The 17878-nt window shown below is 56.2% G+C and overlaps 1 protein-coding gene across 5 annotated transcripts; it reads right to left on the bottom strand.

Annotated features, from left to right (window-relative positions):
- Window positions 1-1074: 1074 nt before the first annotated feature.
- Window positions 1075-16875, bottom strand: RNF44 (ring finger protein 44). 5 transcript variants are annotated; one of them, XM_057312344.1, is made up of 11 exons: window positions 16787-16875; window positions 5989-6140; window positions 5590-5809; window positions 5002-5169; window positions 4413-4586; window positions 4151-4312; window positions 3943-4067; window positions 3534-3621; window positions 3324-3445; window positions 3099-3198; window positions 1075-2911 (listed from the first exon to the last, which is right to left on the bottom strand). In XM_057312344.1, exons 2-11 carry the CDS (start codon window positions 6093-6095, stop codon window positions 2849-2851), a joined length of 1329 nt encoding a protein of 442 aa, XP_057168327.1. In that variant the 5' UTR covers window positions 6096-6140; window positions 16787-16875; the 3' UTR covers window positions 1075-2848. The 5 variants fall into 5 exon arrangements, with proteins under 5 accessions (XP_057168327.1, XP_048080257.1, XP_048080256.1 ...); XM_048224300.2 differs by lacking the exon at window positions 16787-16875 and adding an exon at window positions 11098-16769 and having other exon boundaries at window positions 5590-5779; XM_048224299.2 differs by lacking the exon at window positions 16787-16875 and adding an exon at window positions 11098-16769.
- Window positions 16876-17878: the final 1003 nt, after the last annotated feature.

Here is a 17878-nt window from a genome sequence, read left to right on the forward strand (position 1 = left end):
GCGTACTGGGTCTAAGACGACTCTGTCCCAGAAAGCCCATTAGAATCCCAGGGGGAAAAAAATGGTTTTCCCATGGAATGATGCTGAACTAGAAGAAACGGAACCTGAGATTGAGCTACCAAGAACCACCACACAGAAGCAGCTCCTTCAAAACAAAGTTGTAAAATGAAGGAGACCTTGGTTGTAATGTGGTCAAGCCCAATCCAGTCATGCTTGAGGCAGAACCTACCTCCAGAATTGCAATGACAGACCAACAAGTGAAGCTTTTGTAAAACCAGTTAGATGGAATCCTGCCCAATTTGAGTGTGAAGCAGAATGGCCCAGAATGTCATCACTAACCGGGCCTGGCAGGCCTTTTCGATCAGGAGGTACCCCAAGGTGCCACAGCAGAGAACAGGCTTTTTTGCCCACCTCATCCCTATCCCCTACCCACTCTCACTCTGACATTACCCCTGCTTCCCACCAAAAGAACACAGGTAGCCAAAGGCAGCTTGGGCAATGCTTGATATACATCATACATTTATTAGTGAATATCCCTCTGAAATCAGCAACAATATTAAAAAAAATAATGATTGCACTACTTGGTCAAGCAGAACTAGCAACTTTCATTTTAAAAAAAGTACAAATCTGTTAAAAATTTCAATCAGTATACACATATATATAATACAACATACTAGTTATGTTAAATGCTACAAACCAATGTGAATCCAATGGAAAAAACCACACATTTAAGCTTTAAGAACCATTTTTTTTCTCTATATATTAGCATTTTCTCAAATACATACATGGGAAAAATGAGGTAACTGTAAAATGTGCAAGGAACAGGGCCCCCCCCAATTACATATATTTTTATATATATATATATATATGTAATTTTATATATATATATAACCTTTCTAACACAGAACATAGGTGCTGGGCCCAGCCAGGGCTGGGGGATGGTGCCCACTGTCATGCCTAGGCCAGAAGTTGGTAAATAAAAGAGTAAACAATGACAAGCCCCCACCACAGGAAATCATTGGTAACATGGCATCTATAGCAAGGTCGGCAAATCACAAACATCCTAAATAATTGTTTTATAAATCTTTTTTTTAATGATTTTTTTTTTTTAAATGTTGTGTTCCCCCCATAGCTGCTCGTTGGAATCATTGCTGCAGCCGACACACAATCTGTGAGCCTGTTTCCGCCTGCCCCAGGAACTTTAAGGGTTCTGAAAACCTTTTGTCGGGGTGGGAAAGGGAGGGGTTTGGAGAGGGTGGTTCTCTGTGTAAAACACGTGGGGTTTCAACACTGCTATAAATATAGAAACGTCACCTGGAGTTATATACAGTAAGACTTTGGGTTCTCCACGGGGGTGGGGCCAGGCTGATGGGGCCCCATGGCAGGCTGAGGGGAGGCAGGGAGCCAGGGCCGCTGCGGGGAGAACGAGGGTGGTTGGAGCATCCCTGAGGCAGCAGGCGCCAGGGGCTGCCTGCTAGGATGTGCCGGCCCCACACGCGGTTCGTTCAGGGCAGCAACCCCAGCTGGGAGTAGGACAGGAAAGGAATGGGACCAGGGAAAGAGAAGGTGGGAGCTCAGCCAGACCCTAAAGGGGGCCTCCTCCAGACCTTGGAGGGCAGGGCTCAGGCTGGGAGGGGGCCCCTGGAGGTGGGGTCCACGCCCTCCCTGGTCCCTGCCCTTCTGGGACTTCCTTGGAGGAGACTCGCCCAGTCAGGTGGGAGACGGGCCCTGGCTGGAGGGAGAAATGCCCTGAAAAGCGTACGGTCCCGGTAGGTTCTGGGGACGTGTGCAGTACAGTGCATGGCAGTTATCAGCTGAGCACAGACCACCCCCCAACCCCACCCATGACTGCCAGCCGCCCAGCCCAGCCCCAGCCGCACACATGCATGCAGACCAGGCGGCACCACCAGACCATTCCCAGCCCCCTGGGCACTTGGTCCTGGTTGGTCCCTATATCCCCCATTAAACCAAAAGGAAACATATTATTTAAAAGTCCACACCCCCAAATCCTACACGCGATTTTGGGCCAAATGAATAAACAAAAACTGCTGCTCCTCACGTTCATGCAAAACAACAGAGAGGGGACATTGGGCGTGTGTCTGGCCGCCATCACTGCCAGGAAAGGTGGCCACCAGGAACACAGGAGGTCACTCTCCCCTGCATGGCCCAGGCCCCCTCAGGATACAGGCCACCCCAGCTCAGGGCCTGTCTCCCATCTGCTCAGGAGGCTGGCTCTGATACCCTCCAGCCTGGGGGTGGGCTGGAATGTTGTGACTGGGGTGAGGGTCCTTGAGGGAGCCAACCCACACAGCAGCCTGGGCAGGGCTGGCTGCCTGAGTCTGTCTGGGGTCAAGGCAGGAGGACCCAGGCCTGGGTCTAAGAAATGGCCTCATGCCACCCTCTGTCCACACGCCTGTCAGTGCCACCTAGTCAGACGGCATACCATTTCAGTGCAAGAGACCAGGCAACCCAGGATGGAGACCCCTTTGCCCATCCTGGGGCTGAGGATCTCCCCCAGCTGTGCTCTGGGGGATGGACCCCTGGCTCCCAGGGCTGGAAGGAAAAGGAGACGGACTCAAGGGCAAACAGGAGGGAGACTGAGTTAGGGACACTCAGGCAGCTCCGTGGTGGGTGGACTGGCAGGCAGATCGGGGCAGGAGTCTTTGGAGCTTGGCAAATGCAGGGGCTTATTGCAGGGGCTTCTCTCGGGGCTGACCCTGGCACCAGCTCTGGAGATGCAGGCGGGAATGACGGGGCAGGCCTGGGCCACTCCCTCCCCGTCCTCCCCAGGTCCCCCCAACCCGAGCTTCCAGAGCTTCAGGCAGGGTATCCTGGGCGGCTGTGGGCCTCACTCAGCCTCCCTGGGCACCTCGGAGGCGTCGGCCCGGCAAATGGGACACGTCCGGTTGGCCTGGGGGAGCAGCCACACATCAGGCTCCACTCTTGCCTGTCCTCCACCCCAGCTGGGTCTGCTTTTCTGGGACCTCACCCCTGAACATAGCCTGAACTTCTCGATGACGACAGGGGAAGGCCTCCAAGCTCCACCCCCCTCCCTCACCACATGATGAACACCTGCAATCTGGCCTGGGCTGCATTACCTTTAACCACTTGTCGACACACTTGGTGTGGAACTCGTGGTTGCAGGGGAGGACCCGGAGCAGCTGCCGCGCCTCGAAGTCACTGAAGCAGACAACACACCTGGGAGAGGGCACAGAGCATCAGGGGGAGGCTCATCACATAGCACAAGACCCCCTGGAGGAAGGGGTCCCCTTGCAGTCCCCCTGTGCTCACAGAAGGGCAGGAGATGGGGGCACAACACTCACAGTGTCTGCTCTGACTGATGGCTGTCTGGATTAAAGCGGTACGACGGGAGCTGCTCAATGTCCGCTTTGGTGAGGCCTCGGGGCTTGGCATCTCCCAGCCGCTCTGCCAGGTTCAGGAGGGCCTGTATCCAGGCAGGAGGGGAGGGTCACTAATGCTCAGGGCTGCAGGTCCCCCAAGCTCCCACCTCCCAGGACAGTGTTCCACGGGACCTCATAGTTCTCCATCTCCACGTCATCCACATCAAGATCCAGGCTGATGGTAGGCCCCACTGCTGTTGGTGACATTGGCAGCATCGAGCTAGGGGAGGGGAGACAGGTGTGGGGGGCCCAGGGTCAAGGTCAATAGGTATAAGGGGGTGCAGAGCCGTTCCCGACTCCCTCCATGAAATAAAGCCCAGAGCTCTTCACCGTTCACACCAGGGACTCCAGTGTTTGTCCCAGGACATTGTAGGAGGGCCAGGAACCCAGCTGGTGAGTGTTGAGAATTTGTGTGGTTTGGTGGGGATGCCAGATGGCTTTAGAGGCCCCAGGCACCCCATGGGGCTCTGTGTGGGTCCCACACTGGAGGCCCCAGGAGACCAGAGCACCATGGCTCTGGGGCAGATGTGCTGGTACTTACAGGAAGTAGGGCAGGAAGCTGGGGTAATACGGTGGCGGGGGCGGCGGTGGGGGTGGCGGGGGCAGCGGCTGTTGCAGGCGGTATCTCTGGGTGCTCAGTCTCCGTGGCATCATGTGGGAATATGGCTACGAGAGGGGTGCCAGGTGCAAGTCAGCCCAGCGGGCCTGTCTCCTGCTCGCCCTAGAGTCTGGCTGGGGGCGGTACTTACCACACCGAAGGACAGCTCCTGGTGCAGTGGATCATGGGACAGGTAGTGCAGGGGCACAGATGGGGACAGGGCTGGGCCGGGGGCAGAGGTGGAGTAGGTGAAGCTCCCCAGGGGGTGCTGGTCCCCCCGGAGGTCCACATCGTTGTCAAGCCGCTGCAGGGGCTGGAAGAGGCAGGGGTGGGCCAGCCAGAGTCAGTAACGAGGGAAGCCCTGCGCCCCATGCCGCCACCCCTATAGCATCAAACCCATTGCTCAGACTCACCATACGTGGGTGCTGGGCCTGCAGCGATACAAACTGCCCAAGAGGTGCCATGTGGGCAGGCTGGGGGTGTGGGGCTGGCGGTGGGGGGTGCAGGATGTAGTGGTCACTGGAGATGAGGTGGGGGTAGGCCTGATAGGGCACAGGGAGCTGCTGCATGGTACACGCCTGGATCAGCTGCCAAGACAGGGAGGGGATGGGGGGCTGTAGAATGTTCTTCTAGGCTCTGGGTTGGGCCTATGCCTGTGCCAAGGGCCAGGGGCCATCCCATCCATCGAGAGATCCCCACTGAAGCCCTCTGGCCCCTCCTACCCCTGCCAGAGGCTATCCAGGCAGGACACTACACTCTTAAGACCCACAGTTACAATTCCAAACCATAAGGCACTGGGGTGCAGGAAGATCCCTGAACCCTGGAGGTACTCTCTCACTATCCGTGAATGCACACATGCTTTTCTGGGCAGAGTTGAGGCCTGGAGCTGGGTAGGTGCTCTGACACCCTGGATGGGTGTCATAAGCTCACTTGCTTCTGCTGCTGGCCTACATCTGGGGCTTTCAAGTGGGGATGGGGCAGGAGGTGGAGGCACTCACTCACCGGGGGTGGGAGGCAGCAGAGGGGGTAGTGCTGCCCGCTGAACATCACGGAGCATGCTGGGAGCTGCTGGGCACTGCAGCCAGGGATGTGTTGGCTTGTAGGCAAGGGGAAGCCTTGGGTCGTCACTGTGGTGACTGTGTAGGACAAAGGGACAGGTCCCTGGTGCACCTGTGGGTAGAGAGAAACCCGGGAAGCATAGGGAGGAAACGGCCATGCTGCTGCCCCCAAATGAGAAAGCCCCGCTAGGCCACCTCCCTTCCCTTCTCTAGCTGGCGCCTACCTAGGTACACACCTGCCTGTACCCCTGTCCCAAGCCCTACAGGGCAGAGAGAACCCTCTGGGAACCTGGGAGGGGCTTCCAACTCTACCACTCATCCACTGCATAGTCCCAAGGAAGGCCCTTCCCTTCTCTGGGCCTCAATTTACCAACCTGTAAAACAGGGCTAATAATGCCTCACTGAACATGCAATGAGTTAAGCAAGGGGAAATCAGGGTTCTGCTACCTCTGTTCCCCACACAGGCTTGCCAGAGGCTGGTGGGGAGGGGCCAGCAGGGTGGGGAAACAGAGGTGATGGGTATTCTGCCTACCTGCTCGTGGAGATCAACCATGAACGGGCTCTGTTGGGAGGCTGGGTGCAGCATTCGGGGGCTCCTGCCGGCAGGAGCCGAGGCTCGGTGCTCCTCTACAGGGAGGTGTGGTGGTCGGGATGGTGGCTGCTGGGAGGGTAAGCGCTCATCCTGGGCAGGCAGGCTGGCCAGGGGGCCCTCGCGGCCGGGGCTGCACCACAGAGAGGAGGCCCCAGCAGGACTGAGGGGAGCCACTCATTCAGACAGCATGGAGAGAAGGCCAAGGTCACTACCCACTAGGGAACGAAGACCACTCAGGGCCCTATGCCCTGCCACCCCTGGCCCCTATGCCCCAACCCAAGCTGACAGCCCCGGTACCAGGGGCTCTAGGCTCTGTAGGACTAGGAGGTTCCTTCCTACCTTCCCCGGAGCTGGCCCGGGGTAGTGCCAGGTCCTACAGAGAACCGCCGCTGACCCACAGGGGCAGAGGGTGGCCACCTAGTCACTGCCAGAGCCCATGGTCGCATCAGGGGCGGCAGAGGGGTGGAGGGGCTGGGCCAGGGCTCACAACCCTAGGAGGCAAACAGATAAACAAACTGAGGCACACAGGAGTCCAGTCACTTGCCCCATTAGGGATTACGGAGACAGAATCAGACCTCAGCAGTCTGATTCGAAGGGCTCCTGATGTCCACCACGCCCCTGTACTCCATGTGCAGTGTGCACTCTGAGTCTGGCCTTCTTCTTGGGCACTGGGGATCAGGGATGACAGATCAGGGAGAGGGAGCCCAGGTCTGTTTCCTGCTCTATGAGATGGGATCAAGTTCCCCTTTAGGCTTGTGGTGAGTTAGGAGGGCTGGCCAGCATGCTTCCAGGCCAGGTGGCTCCAGTAAGGCTCCCTCAGGGTGGGGTCCCCAGGGCACCTTGTCCTGGTGTGCCAGTCTACAACTTCAGCTGACTCCAGGAAGCTGGGGGCTCCTGGGAGGGTACTCCAGCTTCCTCCCTTCCATTGGGTTGGCTCTGGAGGGATTCCGATCAGGCCTTCTCTTCCCACTATTGCCAGGTAAGAGGTTCTGACCCGGTGCCTGCCCTCGGGGGCTCCCAATTCAAGTCAGTTTTCTTTCTTTCCATAACCAGCTCCCACAGTGCCTACCCACATGTGACTTCATCTACTCTTCAAGGTTCATTTCACAGAACAGAAAACTGAGGCTCAAAGAAATTGAAAGGGACTTGCCCAAGTGTCAAAGCTGGGAGGTGAGCTGGCCACAAGCCTCTCACTGCACCCTGCTGCCAGGAAGAAGGGCTGCAGCCCAAGCGCTTTGCAGGAGGTGATGAAGGAAGTAGCCACTGGTGGATGGATGGGTCTGGCATACAGCCAGGGCCTTGCTCTGGGGGCCTAACACAGCCCCCAAGTGCTGGTGGGGCTTGCTGAGAGAAAAGGGGAAGCAAGAACCTAAAAGAGGAAGTTGAGTGGCAATGGGGTGGGGCAGGTCTCCTCCCTTGGGTAAGAGCTGGGGGTCCAGGTGGGATAAGCTGGGGGGACCATTTATTAACTCCAGAGGTTGGGATGTGGCCCTGGCAGAGAAAACTCTGGAATCTGTCAGGCCCTGCAAAGCTGAAGGGTGCATCAAATAGGACCAGCCCTTTGCTGTTCCAGCCACAGGGAGGCCTCCTCCGTCCGCCCCTTCTCCATCTGACAAAACTACGCATCTCTGACACCCAGCTTTCAGTGTTACCTCGCTGTTGACACAGCCAGGGAGTCAGCGTACCATACCCTCAACACCTTGTTCGTTCCTGCCAACTGTAGTAAGAACACGTCTTCTGTGCTCAGCTTTACAAGCCTGGGCCCTAACTCTCAAAGCCAGCCTGCAGGGGAAGCTCTTTACTTGCTAGGACCGCACCTGGCCATGGCCACAGCCGAAGTGTAAGAGCTGGAATTCACGTTTCTCCTAACCTGGGCTCTGGAACTTGGCAGAAGGGCGGGCAGAGCCCAGTGACCAGCTTGTGTCCAGCACTGATGTGGTAAATGTACACTCGAGAGCCAATCACACAGTCTGGCAGGAGTGAAATTGGTGCCCATGATTAAAAATTGGGAGATTACATAAAAATCTGGTCTTTCCTGCGAGGAAAAAAAAAAGCAGAAAATCTGGTCCCATGAGGCCCTCATTTCTGCTTGGTTCCCCTCACTGGAGCATAAGCTTTCTGTCTAGGCCACCCAACGCCCATTCTCTACCTGCCCACCACAGGTGACAAGGTTTGTAACCCCTGGTGTGAACTGAGTGCACATCCTTACACACATGTGCACACCCACAGCCTTCCTGACTTGCTGACAATCCAGCCTAGCCAAGGGCAAGAGATACTCAGAATACACCCCTAAATATCTGAAACAAGACATTCCTAGGCCACTCCAGGCCTTCTGGATCAGAATCTTTGGTGGGTTGGAGAACAAGGACATCTAGATACTTCACCGAATTCCCCAGCAGTTTCTATGGCACAGCCAGGTTTGGGCACCTCTGGTCTAACTGAACTCAGAGATCCTGGGAGCCCACAGTCCTGCTGGTGAAGAATATTAACAGTAATAACTATGACACTCCTCACATGCCATCTTGAGCCCTCATAGCAACCCTCAGAAGTAAGAACACTGAGGCTCAGAGAGGTGAGGCCCAGAGCTTGTCAGCCAGAGTTGTGAGTGCACTGGGACACGACCCAGGCAGTGGCTTCAATGGCTCCTCTTGTGCCAGGCTACTTTGTTGAAGTCTGGGGGGTGTGGATGCCACAGAGGCCCAGGAACATGGGAATCTGCTCTGGCCAGCCCCTTCAAAAACACCCATTCCTCAGGAAAGGGAAGTGGCAAGGAGCTGAGAAACCAAACCAGCAGCCAGTAGGGCCTCCAGCTGTAGATGATGGGGCCTAAGTTTAAAGTGTCAACTCTAGCATTCTTACACACATTACCCAGACTCTGGCCAGAATCTTGGCTGAGAACTGGGCACATCACTTCTCCTCTCAGCCTCAGCTTCTTCAGCTCTAAGATGCAACAGCCAGATAACCACCTGCCAGTGGACTGGCAAGAACTGCTCAAAGGCAGAGATGATTTGCAAAGCGTAGGTGTGAGTGATCACTATTAGAAATTAAGAGAAGTTGACCTCCACTCTGTCCCCCACAAACAGAAATCAGGTGCCACGTCAAGCTCTGCAAGAGATAGCTGGCAAATATGCCTCCCTAGGGGAAAACCCCAGCTGGCAAGGGAGGGACCCCTGGTTCTTGGAAGTCCTACTACGAACAGAGGCCACGCAGAGGGGACACACCCACTTCACAGTTGAGGAAACTGAGACCCAGAGAAAGGAAGTAACTTGCTCTAGCCCACAAAGTCAGAGAGAGACAGAACTAGTTCTGCCTGGCTGGCCACCTAGGCCCAGATTCCCCCAACCCCTCCCCGACTCTCTCATTAGCATCAGTAGCCCCAATAACCACCTAATCCCAACTAATTTCAGTCCCTAAAGGGGATTGAGAGTTTTCTGTTGTAGGCACTCAAGACTAACCCTATTGTGGTGAATGAAGCAAATGAGGCCCAGAGTTGGAGGTAGCAACTTGCTCAAGGTCAAACTGCAAGGGTGGCCAGGTGACCATCCCCAGTTTCTCTGCGTTTCCATAGTCCTGTGTGCTGTGCTTTCAATGAGGTCTGGGTAAATGGGTCTGCAGGGTCCCATCCCTAAATCCAGTCTTGCCTGGAAGCAGGCACCACACTTTGCATCCACTCCTTTCCCCAGGAGGCAGCCAACTCCCTACTTCCAGTGCCCCATGCAGCTATCCCAGACCAAGTCTAGGGAACCCCTGCCAAGTCATTTACCCCTGGGGGATGTTTGCCTGAGACTCCGAGTAGACTCAGGCAGGATGAGAAGCTCCCTCCCCCGCAAGGGGCAGGCTAGGCCACCACTGCCTGGTAGGCAAGCAGAGCTCTCCAAATGTGTGCTCCCTGGAGGTAGTTGAGGGCAGAACCATCAGCCTCGGAGCTAGGAGTCCTTGGCTAGCCCAGGTTCCCTAGGTGACCTTGGTCAAGGAAATCTCTCCGCTTCCCTGAGCCTCAGTTGTCACAGCTGTGAAATGGGGGTGGAAATCTCTCCTTCCTAGAACGCCCAAATAAAGCCAGAAGAAACAAGACGCAAGAAACCAGGCGGTCACATTAGCGGGGGAGGAAACCAGTGTTCCTGAAGGACCGGCCCCTCCTCAACCTGGGCCAGCCGCAGGTTGCGGGACTCTGGGGAGCTTCCTCAGCCACCCCTCCCCGGGGATGGGGGGCCAAGATGCAGACATCCGCCCGGAAAGAAGACCCCCACGTCCCCCCTCACTCATTTGTGCCGCGCTCGGAAGGGCATGGGGGGCGGGAGGCCAGACTGCGGCGTTGGGGCCAGAGCGCTGTGACTTTAAGAGCCGAGGATCCCGGACCATGTGCTCGGCGTGAGACAAAAGCAACAACAAAGGAAGTGGCGGCGGCAGGGGGAGGGGGCGGCTCCTTCCTCTCCAACCGCAGCACTCAGCCTCCGGAGAAGGGAGACTCGACCTGGCCCTTGGGGGTTGGGGGGGAATCCTCCTGAATTCTAGAGGTCTCTGCGTCCCCCCCTCTGGACCGCCCGTGATTAACCCCTGCGGAGCCAGCTAGATCACAGCCCCCAGTCCCAGGGGAGGAAGACAGGAGTTCCAGGGATGCGGAAATAGGGAGTTGGGGCTCTGGCCCCTACTCACCTTCGGCCACCGGGCCACACGTTGGATCCTTTGTTCCCGATCTAGGACGGCCAAGCGGGACAGAGAGGAGGGGGGCTGCCTGGACCCTTTAAGAGCCCCCGCCCTGCGGAACAATGTGCTCCCCTCCCCACCCCCCGGTCCGGGGGCAGTCCAGCTCCTTCCGGGGCTCTCTCTTTGTTGTCGGTCCGCCGGCGTCTGCCTCGCGAGGCCCACGCGCGGTCTGCCTCTATCAGCCCAGGCCCTCCGGGAGCGGGAGGCGGCGCAGGACGCAGCCGGGTTTGCGCAGCTGCAGGCGGCTGGCCCTTTAAGAACTGTCCGCGGCGGCAGCGGAATGTAACAAACCCCACATTTGATTCACAACATTCGGAGCGGCGGGGTCGCGCGCCGGGCGGGAGGGGGGCTCGCGGGGGCGCGCCGGGAGGTTCCGGCAAACAGTAGCCGGCCGCTGCCCGCGGCAGCCCCGCCAAAAGCTCCGCCCCGCGGGGGCTATGAGGACCAATCACTCACCGCGACTCGGCACGTGATTAATGGGACGCCATCTTGGAAGGCAGATTTTCTTTAAAACCTCCTTCTTGCCCCCACCTTCGCACTTAAAGTGACCACCGTCATCACAAGCAAGGGGCGGGGCCACATGGCCTGAGCTAAAGATGGGAGACCCCGGGGTGGGCAAGGCCAACCGGCTGCAACTCGAACTTGCTATGCAAACTCGCGAACCACTTGCGCCTGCCTCTGAGGCTCAGTTTCCCTGCCGGAGAAATGGGTCCCCCTAGGAGAGCCGCAGCCCGGACTTACTGTGTCATGGTGTTCTCTTCGGGAACGGGGCGCCGCCTGGGACACTGAAGTGCAATGGGACTGACCTTCGACGGGGCAGGAGCGGCCTCTTAAGCCAGCTCAACTGGGTTAGGAAGGCTCTAACAGCCTTGGGTCGGCAACCTCCCCGGAGATGACGTCAGCCCCAAGAGCTACCGCGCCGCGGTGACATCATGGCCTGGCCGCCCAGCATCTCCTTGTTTATACTACGCGGCAGCTTTAAAAAGCTGGGACGGCCTGGTTGCCCAACGGACCAATAGCGGGTAACCCATGCAAACGAGCTAACGCCTGCGGGGCAGGGGGATTGGTCCTGCGTGCGCTGACGCCACAGAGACATTTAACCGCCCCGCCCCCAGCGTGGCCCGGGAAAGGGGCGGGGAACAGTTTGAAGCCTGAGCTGCGGTTGTCCGTGCCTCTGGTAGCTTTCGGCGCGTGGCCAGGAGAGCTTGGTCTCCTCCAGGGAGGGCTTCCTGCTTAAGGGTATTGGGAAACTAAGCCCAAAGAAGTCCTCAGTTTTCTACTGTACTCCTCCCAGCAGCAATGAGGCGGAGGGATTACTACAGCATTTTACAGATGGGTCAAGAGGATTAAGGGGGGCGTCACTCACTCACCCCAGGTCACACAACTATGAAGGGTGGCTGAACAGGTATTTGAACCGAAACCACAGCCGAGCTTCGTTCCCCTTTGCCTTAATACCGGGGCGACTTTATACAAAGTGGGGTATTACCTCCACATCGGTTATTTAAGAAGAAAAATCAGTAACACTCAAATATCCAAGAGCTGGGCACAGGCTGAAAAGAATAATGTGCGTATGATCAATAACCGGACTCCTCCGCATGGAGCTGCACTGACATAGAGCTACTTCCCTAAATAAGATGCCAGTGCCAAATGTTAACATTTGTTAAACCTGTGTGTAGGGCTACTGGGGGTGTGGTGCTGTCATTTTCTATGCTGCTTTGGTGTACTTCGTAACCCCAAATTTAAAAATAAAAATGGAAAGCAATTTGCCAAACAGAATGTAACTATCCATTTTTCTGAAAATTGGATATATACAATATTTGCACAGAATGCTTTTGGAAGGATATACAGGAAACTAACAATTGTCCTCAGGGAGAACTGGAAGAAAGTATGGGATCAGGAGGATAGACTTTTTTTTATTGTATATGCTTGTGTACGTTTGCTCTTTTTAAAAAACCCTATACAGGACGCCTGGGTGGCGCAGCCCGTTAAACCTCCAATTCTTGGTTTCAGCTCAGGTCGTGATCTCAGGGCCGTGAGACGGAGCCCTGTGTTAGGCTCCATGCTCAGCATGGAGTCTGCTTAAGACTCTCTCATCTGCCCTCCTCTCTGTGTGCTCTCTCTCTAAAATAATAAATAAATCTTTAAAAAAACCACTCAAAACCCTGTACAATCTGGGTGGGGATATGGGTGAAATAGGGGAGGGGGGCTTAAAGAGTACACTTATCACGGTGAAAAAATAATAATAAAAGAGAAAAAGAAGAAAAAAACCGATATAACAGAAAATTGTACAGAAAATTGTAAAGAAAATTACTGTGAGGGGTGCCTGGGTGGCTCAGACAGTTAAACGTCTGCCTTTGGCTCAGGTCATGATCCTGGGGTCCTGGGATCGAGCCCCATGTCCCTCGCTTGTTCTTTCTCTCAAAATCTTTTTTAAAATTACAGAAATTTTAAAAAATTACTGTGAAAGATGTTTTAAATCTTCTGAGGCATAAAAACTGTTCCCTGAAAGTAAGAAATCCCCCTTCAGGAAAGGTATCCAGTGGAAACAATCCAGAAGGCAGTCTGTGAAACAGAGATACTTATTCAAGTTTCGTTTAGACCGGCCACAATCTGTTACTGCACAGTGGGTGTGCAGCCAGCAATGCAATGACTGAAGATGGTACCTGGGGCACTCTGCAGATTTCTAAGCAAGATCAAGTTCATGATGCGGTACTGTCGATATAACTATGTGTGCATGAGAATGAACAGAGATGTACAGGGTGATGCCTTTCTCTAACCAACTCCTTTTCCTCAATTCTCCCTTCTCCTATATCCCTTCTGCCCTTTTATTTTTCCCAGTATGTAAAAGTAATTAGAAAATCCTCCCCTCGATGGAAGGTGCTACCTTGTTAAGACCAGCCCCTACTTGCCTGTGTAGGGACAGAACCTGCAATGGCTCCCTACTGCCTGCCTCTAGGGCTGTGCTTAACCAGCTTCCCCCAGCCTTTCAGGCTCACCTCTCCCCAGTCCTCCCACAACCATGATCGCGCACCCACTGGCCTTCCCTGCCTGCCACCTTCCTGCCTGCGCTTAGCTGGACTGCCTGCCTGAGATGCCCTCTCTCTTCCTTTCTACCAATCTATTTCTCTTCTCTGTCCTTCAGGTCTCTGTTCCCATCTCACCTCTTACAGGAGGCTCTGGGGTCAGCAGCTTGTACTGAACCTCCCCCATCTCTGAACTTAGGGCTAGATGTACCCCAGTTCACTTCTTACCATTTAATTTGCACACAGCCCTGTCACAGTCACATTGCTTCATGTCTCACTCCATATCCCCTGGTGCGCCTAAGGGGATTCAGCATTTTTAAGTGCACTATCATCTAGCCTTCACTGAAAGGCCTCATTTTATGGGTGAGGATCTGAGGCTCAAGGAATGAAGTGACTTCCCCAAGGCCACAGTGAGAATACCGTACCACTCCTGCACCCTCAGAATTCAATTCTTCAGCCACAATCAAGTCATATACTTTGAAGCCACCAAACCTCTGGCTGTACAACTCTAATTAAAACATCCTCACCACCCCTTAACTCCAGCAAAAGCCTGCTCGGCCTTTGGGGTTCAGCTCCAAGACTGCCTCCACGGAGCCTCCCTGACCTGTCTGCAGGCAGTCAGCTGCTCTGCCTTCCTTAATGCCAGCAGGGCTGTTACCACATTGCATGGGGACTGCTCCCCTGCCCCAGCAGGCTCTGGCTCACACTGGGTGGCGGATGCCCGAGGAAGGGGCTCTGAGTTTGACTCTCACCTCTGATGCTACAGGGCTGGGAAAACCCTGCTCTGTCCTCTCTCACGCATGACCCTCTGGCTTACTCCCCTGGGAGGCCCTCAGCAAACACCCACAGCCCCTCAGGGTGCCCCCAGGGCCAGAGTCCAGTTAACACATCTCCTTCTGATCTGAAAACCTTCCTGGGCACATGCAGCCTCACTCTGGAGCCAGTGAGGAGGAGGCTCAATTCCAGAGTTTCCAGAGAAGCCAGGAGTCTGGGCTTTCCTGTGAGATCCCCTCAGTTCACCTGCAGGTCTTCTGCTTTGGAACCCCAATGTGGTGCTGCGGCCTGCACACCTACTGTGTGCCTCACTCTCCTCCCTCCACCCCACTCCACCCCTGCCCCTTGAAGACAGGTTGTTTTCATCTCACAGATGAGGGAAGCGGTTCAGGAAGTGCCTCTCCTCGCCTCAGATCCCGGAAGTGAGGCCCAGTGGGTTCCAGAAGCCACAGGTGAGGGTGGCTCATTCTTACCCAAGCATCTGCAGTGAGGTTCTGTGGAGCAATCAGGGCTCTAGGGTTTCCTGCACCGTCTAAGCAGGTCCCATCCTGAGTCTCACTGGTCCTCTGATGACCTAAGAGCTAGGTGCCAGGACTTTGCAGATGAGGAAATGGGGGGGGGGTGACTCAGCCATCAAGGGGCAAACCTGGGATCACAGTCTAATCTCACATTGTTTGGCTCATGGGATACAGATGTCAAAACAGAGTCCCCAGGGCTGCTCAATCATCAAAAGCACAGCTACCCCAAGGCAAGAGCAGAACATGGAGGCTCATGGACTGGTGGATGGGCCGCTGAGGATTCAAATTCTAGTCCCAAGGGCAAAGCACTGGATGTTACATTCCAGATTCCAGCCCCAAGCCTCCTCATCAGATGGGAGGGACTACACTTTGGCAGGAAGGGGGGAGGGTCACGGATTCCTGCTGGGGCCCTGCCCTCCTTGCCCTACCCAAGAACTTGGGACAGCTGGCTGCCTCCATTCCTTCCTCAGGGTCAGAAATCACCCCCCTCCTTTCTTCTAAGACCCCTCAAATTCTCCTCCAGATGCAGGGCCCAGTAGCCTTCCCAGGTGGAGCTTGCAGAGCAGAGAGATTGAGGGATCACCAGGGACACACAGCACAGCCTGGCACTGCCAGCTCAGGACACAGCACTTCTCGCTGCCCCAGAGCACTGCAGACCTGAGCCCAGAGCCCCACACCCCAGCGTGGGGGTTGATGGGCTCCCTGCCAAGTCCTTTCTGCTCAGGACATGCCTGAACACACCACCCTCACATCTGCGCTCCAAGCTTTGGCTCCCCTAAAAAGAAGTGGCTGTGTTTGTGCATATGGGGGTAGGGCAGGGCGTCTGTTAAGGTGTTCATGGGCCCGGGGCTCAGGTCAGGGGTCCTTTAGTTCTGACTTGGGTCAGTTATTTGGCTTCTCTCCACCTTAGTCTTATCTGTAAATCAGGACAGTAACACTAGTGACACATGATACTTACTGAGCACTTAGTCTGCACCACTGTAATTCATCTCCTGTAGGCTACTGAGGACAGGCATACACCGATGTAACCATCTGTATTTAACAATACAGAGCCTCTGAAGCCAGCCTGTCTGGGCCTGGAACCTGGCTCTGCCTCTTATCAGCTCTGTGATCTTGAGGAAGTCACTACCTTTTTGAGGCTCAGTTTGGCCAGGTGTGAAACAGAGGAGAGTCAACGGTGGCTCTCACTATGTGTGCATCCTTGGCGGTACCTGCCCAACTTTCTGGGTCTGGGTCTGCGCTTGAATGTGGGAGCTTTGTGGGTACGGTGTTGAAAGGGGCTCCCCCTTCTGACTCCCTTCCCCCTCCAGCTCTGGCCACTGTAACTCCCAGGGTCTGCAAAGGTGGGATCCAGAGATGAAAACCGGGAGCTGCCGGAGTGCGGGCTCCCGGCCGACCCAGGGGAATGAGTCCAACCGAATTCCCCATTTTCTCTCCACCTTAAGTTTCTCTCCTACTGAGGGCCAGCTTCCTACCCCCGTCCTGCCCACCCCAACGCCCTGACCCCCCGATAGCAGCTTGATTCGAGCTTAGAGATCCACAGGTAACGGAAGCTGCGTGACCTTGTAAGACAGACCCTCTCTGGACCCCCCGGCGTTCTGACATGAATGCTGTATCGACAGCTCTGGGGTGTAGTGGCCTGTTCCCCGGACCCGCTGCCACTCCAGGTCAGGGCTCTGGAAGCTCTGGCTCCCCAGCGGCTGGCACAAGGATTGCTGGTAAAACGTTTGGGACGGACGTTACGAAGCCAAAGGACTACAGGGCCTCTTCAGCTCTCGTTCCCTGATGGCAGGGCACCTGCCGAAACCGGAACCCGCCGGTAAGGGCAGGGGGAGAGGGTCGGTCGGGTCACGTGCGGGGCGCAGGGCACTCTGGGACTTGTAGTTCCCAGGGGGTAGCTGCGTCCCCGAACTGGGGCACTTGGACCTAGCGGGCGGACTGATGAGCGGAGCACCTCTGGCTCCGGGTCCCGGGACAATTAGCTCAGCGCTGCAGACGCAGACAGAGGCCTCGTGGGACGTCCCTGCGCTACTCTGTCAGCCCGCGGCCGCCCCCTATCGCTCCGTCCTCGCTGGCCTCGCGCCTGCGGCGCATGGCGCAGGGGCCAGGCGTTACCTGGGGCCGCGGCTGGGCTCCACCCCAACCGGGCGGCCGGCGAGTCGCTCCCGCTGCAGCCCGGGGTCCCGGTCCCGCTGCGGCCCGAGCGCCGCCTACCGCGGCCCCCCCCCCCCCCCGGCCTCACGCAGTGGAACCGTCCGCGGACCTCACCGCCCGCGCGCGCGCTGGCGCGCGCGCCCGGCCCATGCCAGCTGCGCAGCGTCACCCCCGCTTCTGTGCACATGTGGAACTACCTGGACTGCACCAAGTGCGCCAGAGCAGAGGGTGGAGGAGGCGGGGCGTCTCTAGGCCACGCCCCTCGGCGTCTGGCGGCAAAGGGCGCGCAAGGGCGAAGCGCCCAGGGCCTGTCATCCCAGCAGCACACTTAATACACGCTTGACCTTGAACGAGTGAATGACTCTGTCTCGTCTGTGAAATGGGGAGCATAACGCGACTCCGTGGCCGTGAAAGAACCTTGGCTTCCCGGAGAGTGTGTTCCTCTCCCCCCGCTTCGGATTGAAGGGGCCAGGGTCGGTAATACAGAGTGAAGACTGCGGTCAGCAGATCTTGGTTCCCCGCTCTGCCCCTTTTCTGAGCTTGTTTCCTTGTCTTCGAACTGGGAGCGTTGATACCTCTTTCGGGAGGTTAGGAGACTCCAGTGACAACGGGACGCATATGCCCATCGCTAGAGCCACCCTGGAGCAGAGCGGGCCGCTCCCTGCTCAGGCCGGGTATTCCTCACTCCTAAAGCGGATCCTTGAGCCTCGTGGCCCCGCGTCCGTGGGCGTTTTAGACTGCCAAGAACTACAACTCCCAGCTTGCCCCGCGCCCACCAGGTCCTGCCCGTTGTTGTAGTTCCCGCAGACCTCGCCTCGCAGAGGCTGTCCCACGAGGGCCCCACGAGGCCCCCACGGTTCTCAACCCAGGGATGGGCTCCTCTGCCAGCTGCACGGAGGCTGTCTTTATTTTTTAAAGCTTCCATTTGTTGAGTTTTTACCACGTGCAAAGCAATATTCTAACGTGAATTAACTTGGTTATTCCTTAAAGTCTAACAACTCAGCGAGGAAAAGTTATTATTATCCCTGTTCCATAGATTTGAAAACTGAGGCA

Source organism: Ursus arctos, unplaced genomic scaffold (genome assembly GCF_023065955.2).
Source record: "Ursus arctos isolate Adak ecotype North America unplaced genomic scaffold, UrsArc2.0 scaffold_15, whole genome shotgun sequence".
Lineage (NCBI taxonomy): Eukaryota > Metazoa > Chordata > Mammalia > Carnivora > Ursidae > Ursus > Ursus arctos.